Here is a 17,694-nt window from a genome sequence, read left to right on the forward strand (position 1 = left end):
ATTAAGTCTTTTAAATATTTATTTTTAAACAATATATTCAGTTCTAATCTTGAAATCATAGTGGAAAGGAACATTTTTGTAATATTGTATCAATGTAAATATAAGCATTTGAAATATATATTTGGCTTCTATAAACTGGACTAATATGTTTACATAAACCATTTGGTACTTATCTTGAAATCTGAGTTATTCCAGGTGAGCCTGAATAATTTCATATATTTTTTAAACCCAAATATTCATAAATGTGTGATATGCTAGACCTCTAGAAATGTTTACCATTGCTCAGAAAGCTGTGGGATCTGTCTGTCTCACATGTACTCCCTACTGTAGACTCATTAGAATATCTCAGAGTTCCTCACCACACTCACTCAGTAGTGATGCCGCCCAGCTGCAATGCTACCTTCATGAAGCTTTCCCTCCCTGAATTGTTGAAGCAGGTACCTTCATAATACAGCAAGTTCCTGAATAATTGTTAAGCTTAGGTCACCCCGAACCCCCAAAGTCATGGCCGGACTCTGTTTTAGTGTAGCGACACATAAAAATTCTTAATTACCAACAACTTTTACCAAAGAAGAATTTTATGGAATATTGTTATGAAAAATTCATCTTGAATACACCTGTGCTTCTAGTTTTATCTACAAGGGGAAGATTGGTGCCATTTGTTGAGATGAAGTAGGGCATAGTATTTTTTCTGCTTTGTGTGTGATTAATTTACTAGTTTTAGTGGACTGAGATGATACAGCAACTGGTAAAGTAGCCTCCACAGACATTCCGTACCTAAGCAGAGAGGGGATCTATACTCAGGTTCATTTTCTTGAGACTACTTTCAGATTTTCTCTTCCAACCCAGTTCATTCTTTCTTGTGCTTTAGAGTCTGCTGAACGTTGGCTTCAGTCTGTTCTTATTTTCTGTGTCTCCTTGGACTTCAGACTTTAGAATTTTCCTTGTCTCTTGGCCCAGGAAGGTGATAGTCAACATGACAGCAGAGCCAGAGACTGACCCCTTGGTGAAGAAACACAGACAGAGAGACAGTCAGGAGAGAACAGAAGAGCTGCTGAGAATGAAAGATAGACGCAGACAAAGATTGACGTGGAAAAGAATCTCTTCAGTCCTACTTTCTGTTCAATTGACATTGATGCTATGAACTTCAGGAGCCTGGGGTTTGGAATTATTACGTGGAGGTCCATAGGAAAGCCAACCCCCAGATAAGGGCTAGGACTAGATTTGTCTGCAAAGGTTTAAATGAACCAGGAATCAGAAAGTATGCTAACCTCTGCCATCTCAGGGTTTCTCATCACGAGTCACTCCTTTAGGAATAATAAAAATCATTTCAATTAGAGGTGGAATTGCGTCATCGGTCTGTTGTTAGTACTCTACAAGGAAGTAACAAACTGCTGAAGCATATCCTAAGGAACGAGGCTTGGTTTGAATATTCAGCAAACATTTACTGGGTTACGATCATGTGCTTGGATATGAACTGTAATGGGAGCTGTGGAGATAAAAAAAAAACGGTAGCTGCCTTCAAATAACTTGATGGTCATAACTCTAAATCCTTAAGTCCTGTATTATGTCTTCTGGCATATAAACCAGGCTTATACTGGAAGAAACTCCATGATGAAACCAAATTATGAAAGAGACCCATAGCCCTTTCCTTCCAAATCCCCTCACAAACTTCATTTCCCTGTAATTTCAAGAGCTCATTAAACAAAACAAAAATCAAAAAAAGCCTCATGCACTCCAAAGTTGAAGGAATTTAGTAATGATTAACTATAGATGTAGAAAACTAGCTTGGACCACCAGAAGATCCCACTACAGTTCTTTGGTGAATTGGACAAAAGACAATGTAGCTCAAATTCCTTCCCTCTTCACCCCACCAACCCACACTCTGACTGTATTCATTACGGTCAATAGGAAGTGGTTTCTCTACAGGGTTTTCAACCATGTGAATTGTGAAGTAGAGGGAACGCTCTTTTGGACACATTTTCTTTCTAATAACTTCTTCAACACCGTCTCAGAGACAAGAAAACAAACTTTTTGCCATTAAAAAAACCTTTATTTTATTTCATTTATTTTTTTACAAAGAATACCCCCCACCTGGGGTGAAAAATATATCTGGTTAAGTACAAAATATAGTTTTTGTCATACAAAAAGATATACAATTAAAATGCAACAAAAAAATGAAACCACCTTCAGCCCACATACTTTCTCAGGAAAGGGAAGATAGAGCTCAGTGCTCTGACACAGGACCGTGAACAAAGTGCTAAAGCTGAGAGAGACTGAGCAAGTGCTAGAGGCTGCAGTGAGAGAGGGGCTGTCAACATCCCTGTCTCCTAACACTGGGCAGGAAGGGAGCCTTCACGGCTTTTGTGAAGACCTGCCCTCTAGTTTCTCATGGCAACATAAAAAAACAAACAAACAAGAAAAACCACAACACTGGGGTTTGACACTAGCTTCCCTCTGTCCTATGTCCTAAACCTGAGGGCTGGCCACACCTGCTCCAGTGCCTGGCCACAGTGCCTGTGTGCAGCCATAAGCACAACATCATTCAAACAGAAGGGGAAGTGAGACAATGGGAGGATGATGTCTTTAGCCTGACGTGTTACAACTGAAATGCCCACAGGGATTCAGCAACTGGCTCAGAAGAAAGACTGTGCCGGTGATAAAGGTTTGCTGGTCATCACCATATAGAGGAATAAAAATGTCCGTGGTATGGGTTAGGTTACCAAGGGAAGTGTACCCTTGGCATTTCAGGAAAGGACTCCCTACCCTCAGAGAAGAGTATTCCTGTAAAGGAGACAAAGGAGAATAGAAAAGGTAGGGTAGCATTTCAAGAAAGAGAGTGGGGTTAACAGAGTCTCTCATCACAGAGAAATAAATTAAGAACTAAAACTTTTTACGTTACTAACTTAGAACAATTTTGGAAGAATGATAAAGACAAATATTGGACTGGTGTACATTGAGGAGTGTGTAGATGGGAGAAGCGGAGCTTGTGAGGAGGAATCTATCCATTGGCTCAAGAAGCTGTTGATCTAAGGGAATGTGGGACAGATTCCTTAAGTTCTCTATTCTGTGTCATCTGGAGAATAGGGGAATTAAAATACATGACCTACAACCACCTTTCTGCCTTAATGTTTTATCACTCTAGGAATCTGAATCAGTTCTTAAAAAAGAACAAAATTGTAACAGGCTAAATTGCACTTGATTGTCATCACATAAAGACAACACCTCTACAGTTGTCTTTGCAAGTTTGCTCTGCATTTAATAGCCTACAGGCTGGTAGGCTTGTAGGTACCTGTTTTGTTTGGTATTTGTTTTGTTTTTGTTGGATCATTTGCATTGTTTCAGCAGTTCACGCTGTTACAGTTGATTTAAATTTCTAACTTGTTTTCATCAGTAGAAAGGATGGTACCACATTATTTTGAAGCACTCTTAAAAAGAAAAAGTAGGATGGAAAATGCACTAGTTCTACAAATTGGAACTTTCGTTTTTGTTTTTAAGATTGGGTTATTAAGGATTGCTTCTAAAACTTTTTTATTTCTCTCTCTCTTGAATCCCAGGTATTGCAATTTCAGATGAACTCGATAAGGTACGTTGAACCATCTAATGAAAATAAAATATAGAACTTACATTTTAATCCATTGTCTAAATGAAAGAGTTTCTGAAACATAAAGTGTTCAAATATAATTTATTTGGTGCTAACATTTTAAAACTTTCAAAGTTATATGCTTTCTTTTAAGAAAGTTATTGCATGAAATATATAATATCACCTGTTCTTTTGAGTTGAGAGTTTTAGAATTTGGTTAGGGAAAGCTGAATCACTGTAATCACTGAATCACTATATTAAAAATGAAAACTAATATAAACTATTTGGATTCTGCCTGTATCTAGATGATGATGATGATGATGGTGATATGGAAGACACTTGTACTTTTCTATAGCTACCCAATAGAAACCTTACTCAGTAAGATTTTTTTTTAAATTCCAAGATGCCAAGGGAATATCATGGTGCCTTGAACTGGGGTGATAGTTGTGAAGGTGGTGAGAAGTGATATGATTAGGAATATATTTTAACAGTAATGTCAGTGGAACTTGCTAATAGATCAGTTGTAGAAGAAATCAGTCAGTGATGACTCCTAGGTTTGGGAGATGAGCAAGTAGGTGAATTGTGGTGCCATTTAACAGAATTGGAAAACCTGGGGAAATAGCAAATATGGCAGGTTGGGATAGCATCAAGATTTCTCTTTTGAATTGTTTAGTTTGAGTTGTCTATGAAACATATTTATATGAGTTCTTGCTCATGAGTGAGATTTGATTTAGAGTTATACATGCAGGAGTCACTGAAATAGAAGTTCTCATTTTTTTGGTCTTAAGATCCCTTTATACTCCTAAAAATTATGTAGAGGACCCCAAAAGCTTTAATTTATATAGGTTTCATTTATCAATATTTGCCATGTTAGAATTTAAAACTGATAAAAATTTTACGCTTATTCATTTAAAAATAGCACTGATAAAACCATTACATTAACAAAAATAACATTTTTATGAAAAATACTTTATTTTCCAAAACAAGATATTTGTGAGAAAGTGGCATTGTTTACTTTTTTTTTTTTTTTCGCGGTACGCCACTGTTGTGGCCTCTCCTGTTGCGGAACACAGGCTCCGGATGTGCAGGCTTAGCGGCCATGGCTCACGGGCCTAGCCGCTCTGCGGCATGTGGGATCTTCTCAGACTGGGGCACAAACCCGTGTCCCCTGCATCGGCAGGCGAACTCTCAACCACTGCGCCACCAGGGAAGCCCTGTTTGCATTTTTGAAAATCTCTTTACTGTCTGGTTTAATTGAAAATTTTAGATTTTCATATCTGCTTCTGCATTCAGTCTGTTGTGGCTGAAAAAAAATCTGACATCAGATAGGAAAAAAGAGAAGCACCTAGAAATAGCTATCAGTATTTGGTGAACATTGGTCCAGATGTCTCTCTAAAGAGAAAACATATTGAAATTTGGCTTGTGCCTAGATACATATGTAGAAAGAAAGTGATAGAAAGTATAGTGCAAAAAATGGGATTATATAAATCATGACATTTTAAAATAATAAACTATAAGGTAATAATTATAATTACAAAAGCAATAAAGTTAGTATCCTTCTATTCCAAATAGGACTATACCTTTTGAGTTTTGTACCAAAAAATACATTTCTGATTCACTAAATAAATGAAATTTATGAATGTACTTTTAAATATGAACTGATAAACCATCCCAATATTTTTAAATTATTTAAATTTCAATCTGTACTATGTGCAAAACCAGATCTTGACTGTATACCATAGCAGGTAGAATAAGTGGCGGGTGAGGTCTCCCAGCTTTGTCCTGCTCTTCTAGTCCTCCTCTGTCCATCATCGTCTTTGCCCTAGCTCGTCTCCTCCGTATACCGTGACTTTCCTTATAATTTGCAGAAATTTAATAATCCCTGTCTTGTATTTATTTTTTGTGTTCATTCTAAGTGCAAAGACATAATCATCACTATTTCTGGGTTCACTTTTTTTGCTCCTTCCAGTATATTCTGCAAAGCCCTGCCTGCCTGAGCCATAAGTTAGCTTGTGTGACTGCTTGGCCCTTGTCCTTCCCTTTTTTTTCTGGGCTCTGACTTGCAGCCTGGTACGTTTCTACATCAGCCTCTTTTTTGGTGAGCTAAAGGACATACTAATTGTTCTTTGAACTGAAAATGGATTTCACAGTCATTGGATAAAAATGTGGAAGCCTTGACACTTGGTTAAGTATCATCCTTAGGATACATCCTCCCCCCTCTCACCTCCTCTCTTCTAAGCACTAGCCCAGGGGAGTTTCCATTTAACTAAGCTGCATAAACTGCAGATTTTCACTACTTACCTAATGTTCCCATTTTTGAAGGCTTCTTGGAAATTGCTGAAATTTATTACATATTTATTATTTTTCAATAGGAAGATGCCAGCTATTGTAATAAATAAGCTTTTATTGAAAAAAAAAAACTGTCAGTGCAAAAAAATTGTTCCCACTCTCACATCTGATATTCAGGAGTACAAAGTTACACAGAGGACACACAGGCTTCCAGAGCCAAACCACCATCCTTTGCCTGCCCCTTGGGGGAGAGGGAGAGCCTGCCCCATGGCGCCCTCTGCTGACCATGAAACTCACAGTCTTGCATTTTTCTCGCTAAGAAAATGTGAATCTCAGGCTGGTACTAAAACTGTAGTTGAAAAGAATGATTTAAAAACTCTTAGAGGAAAACATAGGAAGATCACTCTTTGACATAAATCACAGCAAGATCTTTTTTGACCCACCTCCTAGAGTAATGGAAATAAAAAGAAAAATAAACAAATGGGACCTAATGAAACTTCAAAGCTTTTGCACAGCAAAGGAAACTATAAACAAGACAAAAAGACAACCCTCAGAATGGGAGAAAAAATTTGCAAACGAATCAGTGGACAAAGGACTAATCTCCAAAATATATAAACAGCTCATGCAACTCAATATTAAAAAAACAAACAGCCCAATCAAAAAATGGGCAAAGACCTAAATACACATTTCTCCCAAGAAGACATACAGATGGCCAAGAGCACATGAAAAGCTGCTCAACATCACTAGTTATTAGAGAAATGCAAATCAAAACTACAATGAGGTATCACCTCATACCAGTTAGAATGGGCATCATCAGAAAATCTACAAACAACAAATGCTGGAGAGGGTGTGGAGAAAAGGGAACCCTCTTGCACTGTTGGTGGGAATGTAAATTGATACAGCCACTATGGAGAACACTATGGAGGTTCCTTAAAAAACTAAAACTAGAATTACCATATGACCCAGCAATCCCACTACTGGACATATACTCAGAAAAAAACATAATTCAAAAAGACACATGCACCCCAATGTTCACTGCAGCACTACTTACAGCAGCCAGGACATGGAAGCAACGTAAGTGTCCATCGACAGCTGAATGAATAAAGAAGATGTGGTACATATATACAATGGAATATTACTCAGCCACAAAAAGGAACAAAATTGGGTCATTGGTAGAGACGTGAATGGACCTAGAGACTGTCATACAGAGTGAAGTAAGTCAGAAAGAGAAAAACAAATATTGTGTATTAACACGTATTTGTGGAATCTAGAAAAATGGTACAGATGAACTGGTTTGCAGGGCAGAAATTGATACACAGATGAAGAGAACAAACATATGGACACCAAGGGGAGAAAGCCGTGGGGGAAGTGGTAGTGGTGGTGGTGGGATGAATTGGGCGATTGGGATTGACATGTATACACTGATGTGTATAAAATGGATGAGTAATAAGAACCTGCTGTATAAAAAAATTAAATTTATTTTAAAAAAAGAATGATTTACAGTGGGTGTTGAGCTGACACCTGTGTCTTTAATACAGTAATAAAAATCAATACAGCTTCTTTCTTTTAATCTTCCATTAACAATTTTGGGGGTTCACTAAAGATCTACTTTTCTTAACCTTTATAAAATACTGATCTTTTACTGTCATATTCTAATTCACTTATTATTTCACTAAAGTTATTTTTTCTGTGACTTTTAAAGTTAGTTTATGAATTCTGATAAAGGTAATAAGAATTATTAATTCTACTTAAGATGGAAAAATAAAACAGAAGCTAATATTATTTTTAAGGCTTTTTTAAAAATTGTGAGACTTCAATAAATGTCTTATTCATTAGTCTTTTCCTTTCCCTTTTCTTAGCCATCATATTGGTTTTCTACTGCTGTTGTAACAAAGTGAAACAGCACAAATTTATTATCATACAGTTCTGTAGTTTAGAAGTTAAACCATGTGTCTTCCTGGGTTAAAATCAGGTGTAATAGGGCTTCATTCCTTCCTGAAGTTCTAGGAGAAAGGTGTTACCTTGCCTTTTCCACTTTCTAAAGGCAGCTGCATTCCTGGTGCATGGTCCCTTTTCTACATCTTCAAAACTAGCAGCAGTGTCTCATTTCTCTCTAGCTGCATCCCGGAAAAGCTGTCCACTTGTATGAAATCCCATGATTAGTTTGGGGCCACCCAGCTAATCTGGATAATCTCATCTTAGCATCTTTAACCTTAATTATGCAAATCTCCTTTTGTCACGTAATGTAACATATTTAGAGGTTTGAGGGTTAGGATGTGGACATCTTTCAGAAGCCATTATTTTGCCTACACAGCCACTATCCAAGTTACCTTTCATATCTTTATCTAATTCTTCAGGCTCCTGCCATTCTAATTCACCCTTCAAAATGCCATATAGTAGGCCTGGCTGGTTCCTGCTCAGTTACCCTTCAGTAGGGCAGTGTGACCCATCCTTCAACTCCTGTGAATATTGGGTGCTTTATGGACTCACCCTTCTCCAGAGGATGGTTTCAACTCAGTGGGAGCCATCCTGCCCAGAGATGCCTGGGTTCACCATCAACCGATGACTGACTAAAATAAGACTCTGAGTTGTCATTTACATTACAGAGCTCCTTATGGGGTAGGCTGAGAGTAGACTTTAGCTGAACCCATATCTGTGCCTAGCTTCTTCCCGTCTTCTCCTGCTTCCTTCAGTCTCTTACAGGTTTCACTTAAAGAGACCCCATCAGTAAATCACTTGGTTAGCCTCTGGTTTTAGGGAACCCTACCTAGGAAATCCTGCTAAAAAATTTTTCATGACTCCCTGCTAATTCACAAGTTAAGTCCAAATTTCTAAGACTAGAATTAACAGTTTCCATTTTGTCTTTCAAATCTATATCTTATGCTTTATTTTCCTCTTTTTCTCTACTCAGAGTCTGTGCTGTGCTGAAAAAAGGAGTACTGTAAGGCAGCCAGACTACAGTACTTCCAAGTCATATTTTTTATTTATTTCCACATTTTTGCTCATTGTCAGTCCCTCCCCTTACTCCAACTGTTTTCCATCCTTCAAGCTCCAGGCTTTCAATGTCTTCATATATAAAAAATTATATATGCAGTTATTCTTTGATCAAATGATCCTACTTCTATGAGTCTATTCCAAGGACACACTGGCAAAACTATAAAAAGACCAATGTGGGTCACTATACATTGTTGTGCTACTTTAATAGGAAAAGAGTTGAAATAACTAAATGTTCATTGAAAGAAGAATAACATAAATTATAGTACTTCCACTATAGAGTACCATACAGCTATAAAAATGAAAGAATATCTCTGTAGATACTATAGAGCGATCCCCAGGATATATTGTTGAATAAAAAAGGCAAGGAAAAGAAGTGTGTTTATAGTGTGCTATCATTTATCTAAGTAAGTGTAATGAAAATATAGATGCATATTTGCTTATATTAAAGCCAAAACAACAATGGCAGAACCTGCCATACTGTAAAACACACACACACACAATATTACTTTTTATTTTTATTTATTTATTTATTTATTTTTGCGGTACACAGGCCTCACTGTTGTGGCCTCTCCCATTGCGAAGCACAGGCTCCGGATGCGCAGGCTCAGCGGCCATGGCTCACGGGCCCAGCTACTCTGCGGCATGTGGGATCTTCCTGGACCGGGGCACGAACCCGTGTCCCCTGCATCGGCAGGCGGGCTCTCAACCACTGTGCCACCAGGGAAGCCCCCCACTTGTCTCTTTTGCTCATGTTTATTGCCCAGTTATTTTTCTTTTCTTTAGATTTGTGTGAGTTTATTATACATTCTGGATGTCAGCTTTTGTTGTATGTCTCAAATCTATTCTTAAATATTGAGGCTTGTCATCAGTTTTTAAATAGTGCCTTCTATTAACAGAAAATTTTAACATTAACTTGTAATGTTTTAAGAAATTCTTTTCTACTTGATATCCTGAAAATATTAGTTTATTTTCTATTAAAAATTCTGTTTTTTATCTTTACTTGAAATTATTTTTTCAATATGGCAAAAAGTTGGAACATATACATTTCCTATAACTATTTATTGAAAAGTTCATCATTTGTCCATAAATATGCACGCTTCTGTCACTTATCTTGTTTCTAGGCCTTCTGTTTTCTTCTTTTGGTCCGTTTGCTTATTTCTGTTACTCCATTGGGTTTGGAATTGCTTTGTATTTTAGATTGATATGAGAGAATTGACGTCTTTACATTTCTGAGTCATTCTATCAATGAACGAAGCATGTTTCCATTTAATTAAATATTATAGTGTTTTATGATAAAGTCATATAGTTACATTCAAAAAGAGCATGCAGATTTTTATTAAATTGATTCCTAGGTACATTGTCTTTTGGGCTATTATTGTCAATGGTATCTGTTTTATAAGTTACATTTTAAAACTTACTGGCATATAGGAATGAATGTTATTTTTCTAATTTTATCTTAAATTCAGTAAGCTTGCTGAACTCATATTAATTTGTAACTTGTTTCTGAATTCTCTTGGTTTGTCTATATAAAAAATATATGTGAATGATGATAGTTTTGTTTCTGCTTTTCCATTAAGTGATGAGACGGACGTGGGATAACCACATTAAATACTCCTGTTAGAGAGGGGAATAATGGGAGGTTTATAGAAATTACTGGTTCATAGCAGTTCTTAAATCTTGCTGGACAAATGTCATCAGGTCTTCCTGTCCAAGGGGTTGGGAGGTGTTCCTTAATTAAGCCCCAGTTCTGTTCCCTGGGAGTGGAAACTGGTTTCTCTGGGAGTCCCCATCTGTTGTTTTCCACAGCTTCTGGTTTCTTGCTTTTTGTTAACCTTTTGGCCACTTCTGAAGAAGGCATTGGGAAAGATGCCTCTGAGCAACTTCCTCAATTTTCTTCCTTTGTGTAGAAAAATGGGTCCCCGAGAGCCGTTTACTTCTTGAATAGTCTCAGTCCCTTTTACTTCAGGCTGTTGCCTTTGCCAATTCAGCTATCCCAAATAATGTTTGGGTCTCCTGTGTATATGATTCCTGTCTTCTTCTTGTGCCAAAAACCACATCCACAGTTCTTTTCAAGACATGCCTCTCTCTCTAGATTTAACTGCTGGTCTTTTAGACGTTGCAAAACAACATTCTTAATAGACACCAACTTAGGTGTTTTCAGAGGTCTTAATGAAGGGTCTTATGGCAGCATTCTTGATTTTTTCTTTACCCTGCTGTATAGCACAGGGAACTATACTCAATATCTTGTAATAACCTATAATGGAAGAGAATATAAAAAAAGAATATACGTATATATATATTCTCTCTCTATATATATATCTGAATCAGTTTGCTGTACCCCTGAAGCTAACACAACGTTGTAAATCAACTATATATCAATGAAATTTTTTTAAAAAATTAAAAAAAGAGAGTTAAAAAAATTGTTAATCAGTGTTGTCCATGAATTTTTATATGATTTTTAGACATAAAGATACTTCATAATTCACCATTTTTTATTCTTTGAATTATGTTTAATTCAATCAGGACAGATTTTTGTGCTTACTTTATGAAATCATTGTGCTAGTTATTATGGAGGAGAAAGGAATTTAAGACATGATTCCAGCCTTCCATGAGCAGCTCGTTTTATTAAGACGAGAAAACATTCAAATAACATGGAATATAATCAAGTGCTGTGCTGATAACCAGTGGTCAGAGCTGTTGAACTCCCTGTGAGTTAGCCAGCAGGAGCAGGCTGCTTGGAGAGAGTAGGCTTCCTCTAAGGTAACTACTTCTTGCATAGGATAGCTTCCTCCTATTAATAGGAAATATTAAGCAAATCTGTGACCTTTGGAGAATGTTTGACTACTAATGCTTTTCTTATTATTTAAGCATACTTGTTTAAGAATCTGAACATTTAGGGACCTGTAGCCTTAGGAGGGCAAAGGAATATGTATTTATACATTTCTAAGGAATCATTAGGATTTACATTGTTTAGCACTGAAATTTTATTTATTTTTTTAATTATTTTTTTTACAACTTTACTGGAGTATAATTGCTTCACAATGGTTTGTTAGTTTCTGCTTTATAACAAAGTGAATCAGTTATACATATACATCTGTTCCCATATCCCTTCCCTCTTGCGTCTCCCTCCCTCCAACCCTTCCTATCCCACCCCTCCAGGCGGTCACAAAGCACCGAGGTGATCTCCCTGTGCTATGCGGCTGCTTCCCACTAGCTATCTACCCTACGTTTGGTAGTGTATATATGTCCATGCCTCTCTCTCGCTTTGTCACAGCTTAGCCTTACCCCTCCCCATATCCTCAAGTCCATTCTCTAGTAGGCCTGTGTCTTTATTCCTGTCTTACCCCTAGGTTCTTCATGACATTTTTTTTCCTTAGATTCCATATATATGTGTTAGCATACGGTATTTGTCTTTCTCTTTCTGACCTACTTCACTCTGTATGACAGACTCTAGGCCTATCCACCTTAGCACTGAAATTTTAAATGTTTTATTTATCCATGTACTTAAAATACTTTCCAAAACTTGTATTCAGTGTGAAGTTTTAAAATTTCTTTTGCCATGTACTGATGTTTGTGGAACCACTTTCTTCACTGAAATCCTTTCATAAAGATGTATGGAGAGATTTTTACTTAGCTTCATCGAATATAAGTAATAGAGCCAAAGAAAAATCTGCTATTTTGCTCTGTTACAAGTAAATGGACTATGTTCAAGAACTTTGAGAGATATAACATTTTCATAAAGGAGTAAATATAAAAATAGCCTTGTGCATTCTGAACAATAAAAATAGTAGAGTCCCACTTTTCACCTGTAAAATATTCACTCCCTAACTCCTCTGACCCTATTTGCAGCTCTTTGTATTGCTTTGCTCGTCAGCTCTTTCTCGCTAAATTTCTGCTGCCGCCTGGAGTTGAAGAGGCTGCGTTTCAAACTGTTTATCCTTCTCTCTGTGCTCTACTTTCCCATAGCAGTGGCATCTATCATTGCCTTCCCCAGTAATCAACCAAAAAGTTACTTCTGATTCTCTGCAGTTCTCAACTCTCGATGACCATTCTCAACTCTAAATCCTGTTTCATTGTTGTCATTTATCATGCCGAAACTCACCCATTTCCGGTGCTACAGTGGTCAGTTGCTTTGTGCCAATTCTTGTGACGCCCAGTTCTGTCCTAGTATGTAGAGATTGATAACCCTAAATTAATTGCCCCACCTTTTTCACATACTCTCTGTAAGAGACACCTTTGTAGGATGAAAGCCTGCACTATCAATTCCCTGTCCTGTTGCCTCTGCCCATATTGACAACCAAGCATCTGTTCTTGCCGAACTCACCCATTCCTGCTGTTCTGTGCCATTTTTCCCAGTTACGTCACATATTTACAGGTAGTTGAAGTACAGACCACATCCTTAAGTAAGTGTGTCTAGCAGATGTACAGAATTCTGTGCTTTAACTCTGCGTCTTACTCTTTCATTTCATATAGTAGGCTTTATCATTTCTATCATGACCATTTTACAGTTGGAGAAGACAGAATTCAGAGAACACGTAACATTTCAAAGTCACACAGGCCAAAACTGATTCTGAAGCTGTAACTATGTGTATAGATTTTTTTTTTCTAGAACATGTCTTTTCCTTAATCTGCTCTTAAATGCAAATATAGGTTTAAAATTTAACAGTATTGCTGTTAATTTTAATTCTTGTGCTTCAAATGATATTAAATTGTGGCAGATGAATATGCCTTTCCAGTAATTGCAAAACATTAATTTGATTGCATGATTTCACAGCTGCAAGCTTTGATTTCCTGGCTTTGGGCATATAAATATAGAAGGATTTCATATTAGTTGCTACATTATACAAACACTAAAATTTATCTGCTACATTTTCCTGTAGGCTGGGGAATCAATGGTAAGATATCCAGCTACTTTCTATCACTTATAAACACTTGCATAAATAAATGTTCATCAGATATGTCTTAGTCATATTTCACATGTTGCTCTTGGTGTGTATTTGTATATTAATTAATGCTACATTGTATATATTATTGTATTTGTATAATATTTAGGGGAATTGTAAAGATTCAGAAAATCAGATTTCAATTTTTAAGGAATTGTTCAAGACTCTTGTAACATTACAAATTAAAAGCCTGTGTTTCTTAGATCGAGATATTTTAAAAATACATCTTTTCTCATTCTAAGACAAGTACATATTTCTCATAGAATATTGAAAAGACATGGAAATGCCAAAAGAAGAATTAACATTACCTGTAGTCCCTCCATTCAGATAAAACCATTAAATTTTGGTCTTACCATTGTTTTTCCCAATAAATCAAGCAGTATGTGGCACATAGTAGGTCATAATAAATATAAAAGAATGAATAAATGAATGGATTAGTCTATGAATGCTGGATTGATGTATTATAGTATAAACCCTGACAGTTTTTGTTTGTTTGTTTGTTTATTTTTATAATGCAAGTACCTGACTTAAACTTTGATTGCTGAGGCATCCACTTCAAAGATGACTATCTCTGATAGACTACTGCAGAGATCCAGGTCGCTTCCCCATACTGCGGCACCTTTGTCTTAGAGTCCTTAATTGATTTTTTTTTTTTTTTTTTTTTTTTTGCGGTACGCGGGCCTCTCACTTTTGTGGCCTCTCCCGTTGCAGAGCACAGGCTCCGGACGCGCAGGCTCAGCGGCCATGGCTCACGGGCCCAGCCGCTCCGCGGCATGTGGGATCTTCCCGGACCACGGCACGAACCCGTGTCCCCTGCATCAGCAGGCGGACTCTCAACCACTGCGCCACCAGGGAAACCCATATGAATTTTTTAAACAAAAATTAGATCATACAATACGTATTGCTTTTTAATCTGCTTTTTTCCCATGTACCGAGATACCCATAGCAGTTGCACGTGTTCAGTATTCGTTTTAAATTATTAAATGATTTAAATATTTAAAATACCATTTTAAGAGCCACATCACATCCAAGTCTATGAAAAGAGTTTAGCATTTTTTTGAATTGTCATAGCATGCCCATCATCAATAGCACTCTGCTTCCAACCTCTACTGGATTTCTAGAAGTCCAGGATGCTTTGCAATTGGAGGCAATGCATCCTTCCAACCCTGTCTCTTCTTGACTTTGTTCCCTGACTCCACCTCAGTTTCCTCCATATTTGAGAGGTTATGTATCATTTTCTAGCAGCACCAAGCTCTTCCGCTGTGTGGGCCTTTGCACACACTCCTCCGTCACAAATGCTAATCCTACTCCGCCATCCTGGGAACAAACATGCAGCCGTCCAAACCAGAGATTTCACTTCTGGATCCTTTATCACAGTGGCCTTCACGAGTCAGCACAAATCATAGAGAGTAAGTCATCTAGTAGAGATGGAGAAAACTGAAATTTTAAGTCAATTCAGAAAGAAAAAAAGGAACATTTTGATTTGAGGAAGCAGTTTAAAATCTACACAAGATTATTTCCCTGTTGTCCTGTTAATGGGAATATGTAATCTAAGGCACAGAAATTCTTTTCTTCTCTTCAGGAAACAGTGGCGTTTAATTCTTCTCTTCTGAGACCCCGTGTAATTGGAGAGTGGATTGGTCGAGAAGAGAATGATGCTGATCCACTGGCCGCTGAAATGCTACAGCCCCCAATTCCAAGAAGTAAAAATGAACAATGGGAAAATGAAGATAATAGCTCTAGCCCTGCAGGAAGGTGAGATGAGATGTCTTCTAAGATTCTGAATATTTTAATCATTTAAGGCAAAGGGAAAATCAAGTGCACGACTTTGATGAAATAACTCTTGGGAATTTTATATAGAAAATTATGTTACATATAAGATAAAAATTAATTTCTCTGTTTTAAAATTAGAGTTTTATTAGATTTGCTTTTATTATAGATTTGGTTTTGATTTTTTTTCTTTACATCTAAGAAGAGTATCATCTCTTTATTACTAAAACCAAATAGAAAAATAATTTCTGGACATAAACTGTCAGTTGAGACCTACTATAATATTGGACAGGACCTACTATATTATTGGGCTGACCGTTAAGATTGGAGAGGGAGGACTTCTGATGTACCATAAAGATCTAGTTATTCAACAAGAAGAAAACTATTAAGTGTATGATAGACTACACAAGGTGGAGTTAGATGGAATATAGAGAGAAACCTTTAGTTTAGAGTTGATAACTATGATTGAATGTAATTATTATATTCTCTATGTTTAATTTTTGAAATTATTCTTGAAACTATTGTGATTTGTGAATTTGAAAGTCCCTAATTCATTTTACTCAGCCCTATGATGCTCAGAATGGTGTCAGAAGATTTGCCTTAAGTTTCCATATGCTGGTAGAAGTGGGGTAATTTTGAAAAGTCTAGATCATATTTTTTAGAAAAAGTATCAGTATATTCAGTGTAGCCATTTTTTGTAATACTAACTGAAGTGAGTAAAATTCGAAACAAAAGTGAAAACTTCTACAAGGAAGTTGGAGTGAAAAATCATTATCGAGGCATGGCTTACACAATATTGAGAAAAAATACTCATGAATTAAAATGTGACAGGAGCTTAAACTTTCTGTGAGTGTTACTAGCTGACCACCACAGAAGAGTTTTTCCTATATACAGCATAGCCACAGTAACTTTGTATTTCCTACATTAAATTTAGCAGCAACCAATAATTATTCTTTCTCAAGGAGAAAATTGTATTTTCTACAATGTAATCGCTTTCAGGGTTTTTTTTACTTTGACTTGTCACTTGGCTGGAGGGAAGGAAATTCAGAATACTCGTTAATGTGCTTCAGGCATATAGAAAATTGATTCTATTTCCATGAGAAATAACCTTTAAATTATTTAAATAGTTGAAGTGTACTGTATAAGGAGAAGAAAAGCATTTCTAAAAATCCATTTACCTTCTTTTGTGAAATGTCAGATCAATTTCACCTGTCAATGAGGGTAATTTTATTTCTAACACTAGACTAATGAAACCCACTAGACCTTTATCTTTATTCATTGCTAGATCTTTAGTTCTTAAACATAAAATAGAGAAACGTTGACTTTCATTTTGCTTTCGTTTAGTCATAATAATAAATAGGAGCTATTTATTGCAAATGTTAGTGCTTCTGTTTTCTTCCTAGCTTCAGTGAGCTCTTATTCCCTCTTGAATATCCAATAAAGGAGAATCTTTCCTGCAATCCTGGTCAAATCCATTATCCAGAAAACTTAATCCATGAAGATCTCACTCAAATATTTGTTCTGAAAAGGTGTTTTCAGTTTTATTTTTCTCTGTCTTTAAATTTTGAGTTGATATATTACCTATGAAATGAAGAAAGTGGTGAAATCCTGCCCAGATGCCCCATTAGAGGAAAAAAAAGAATGCATGCTTTATGAACTAAATTTAAAGAGTAGCAATAAAGTACAGGTTAGGAACTATATCCCATCCTCTAATATAAAACCAGGATTTCTGAATTTATACCAGGAACTCACATAGCATTAGATTTTATTTGAATGAATAGAAACAGATTGGGGAGCAATTTTTTAATGACTCTAGAGTCTATAACTAGAGTATTAGCTTTTGCCCTTAAATAGTAATGATCTTGTCATTTATAACTTAACAGTCTTAAACATTAACAGACTAAATGATATTCTAGACTCTTGAAAGAGAAGACTTAATTTTCAGGGATGAGTTCTTCCATTTTTCTCTCCCCTGCTGGGTCTGGCGCATTGCCATTGTCAGTAGGCATCTGTTGTGTGAGTGAAGGAGGCACATAGAAGGCCATGAGTAGACATCTGATTAATAAAACTTATTTATAAGAAGGGTTGTTTATAGTCTATCTTAACTTTTTA

At 36.5% G+C, this 17,694-nt stretch overlaps 1 protein-coding gene across 1 annotated transcript in view; it reads left to right on the forward strand.

Moving 5' to 3' along the window:
* Nucleotides 1–17,694, forward strand: part of LOC308630061 (uncharacterized protein C8orf34 homolog) — a gene marked incomplete at both ends in the record, with an annotated part of 332,109 nt that overhangs the window by 88,939 nt on the left and 225,476 nt on the right. Inside the window, 2 exon segments of the mRNA XM_081258441.1 lie at nt 3,558–3,586; nt 15,395–15,567. Of these exon segments, the coding sequence (XP_081114567.1) occupies nt 3,558–3,586; nt 15,395–15,567 (202 nt within the window).

Source organism: Mesoplodon bidens (genome assembly GCF_964165515.1).
Source record: "Mesoplodon bidens genome assembly, chromosome: 16".
Lineage (NCBI taxonomy): Eukaryota > Metazoa > Chordata > Mammalia > Artiodactyla > Ziphiidae > Mesoplodon > Mesoplodon bidens.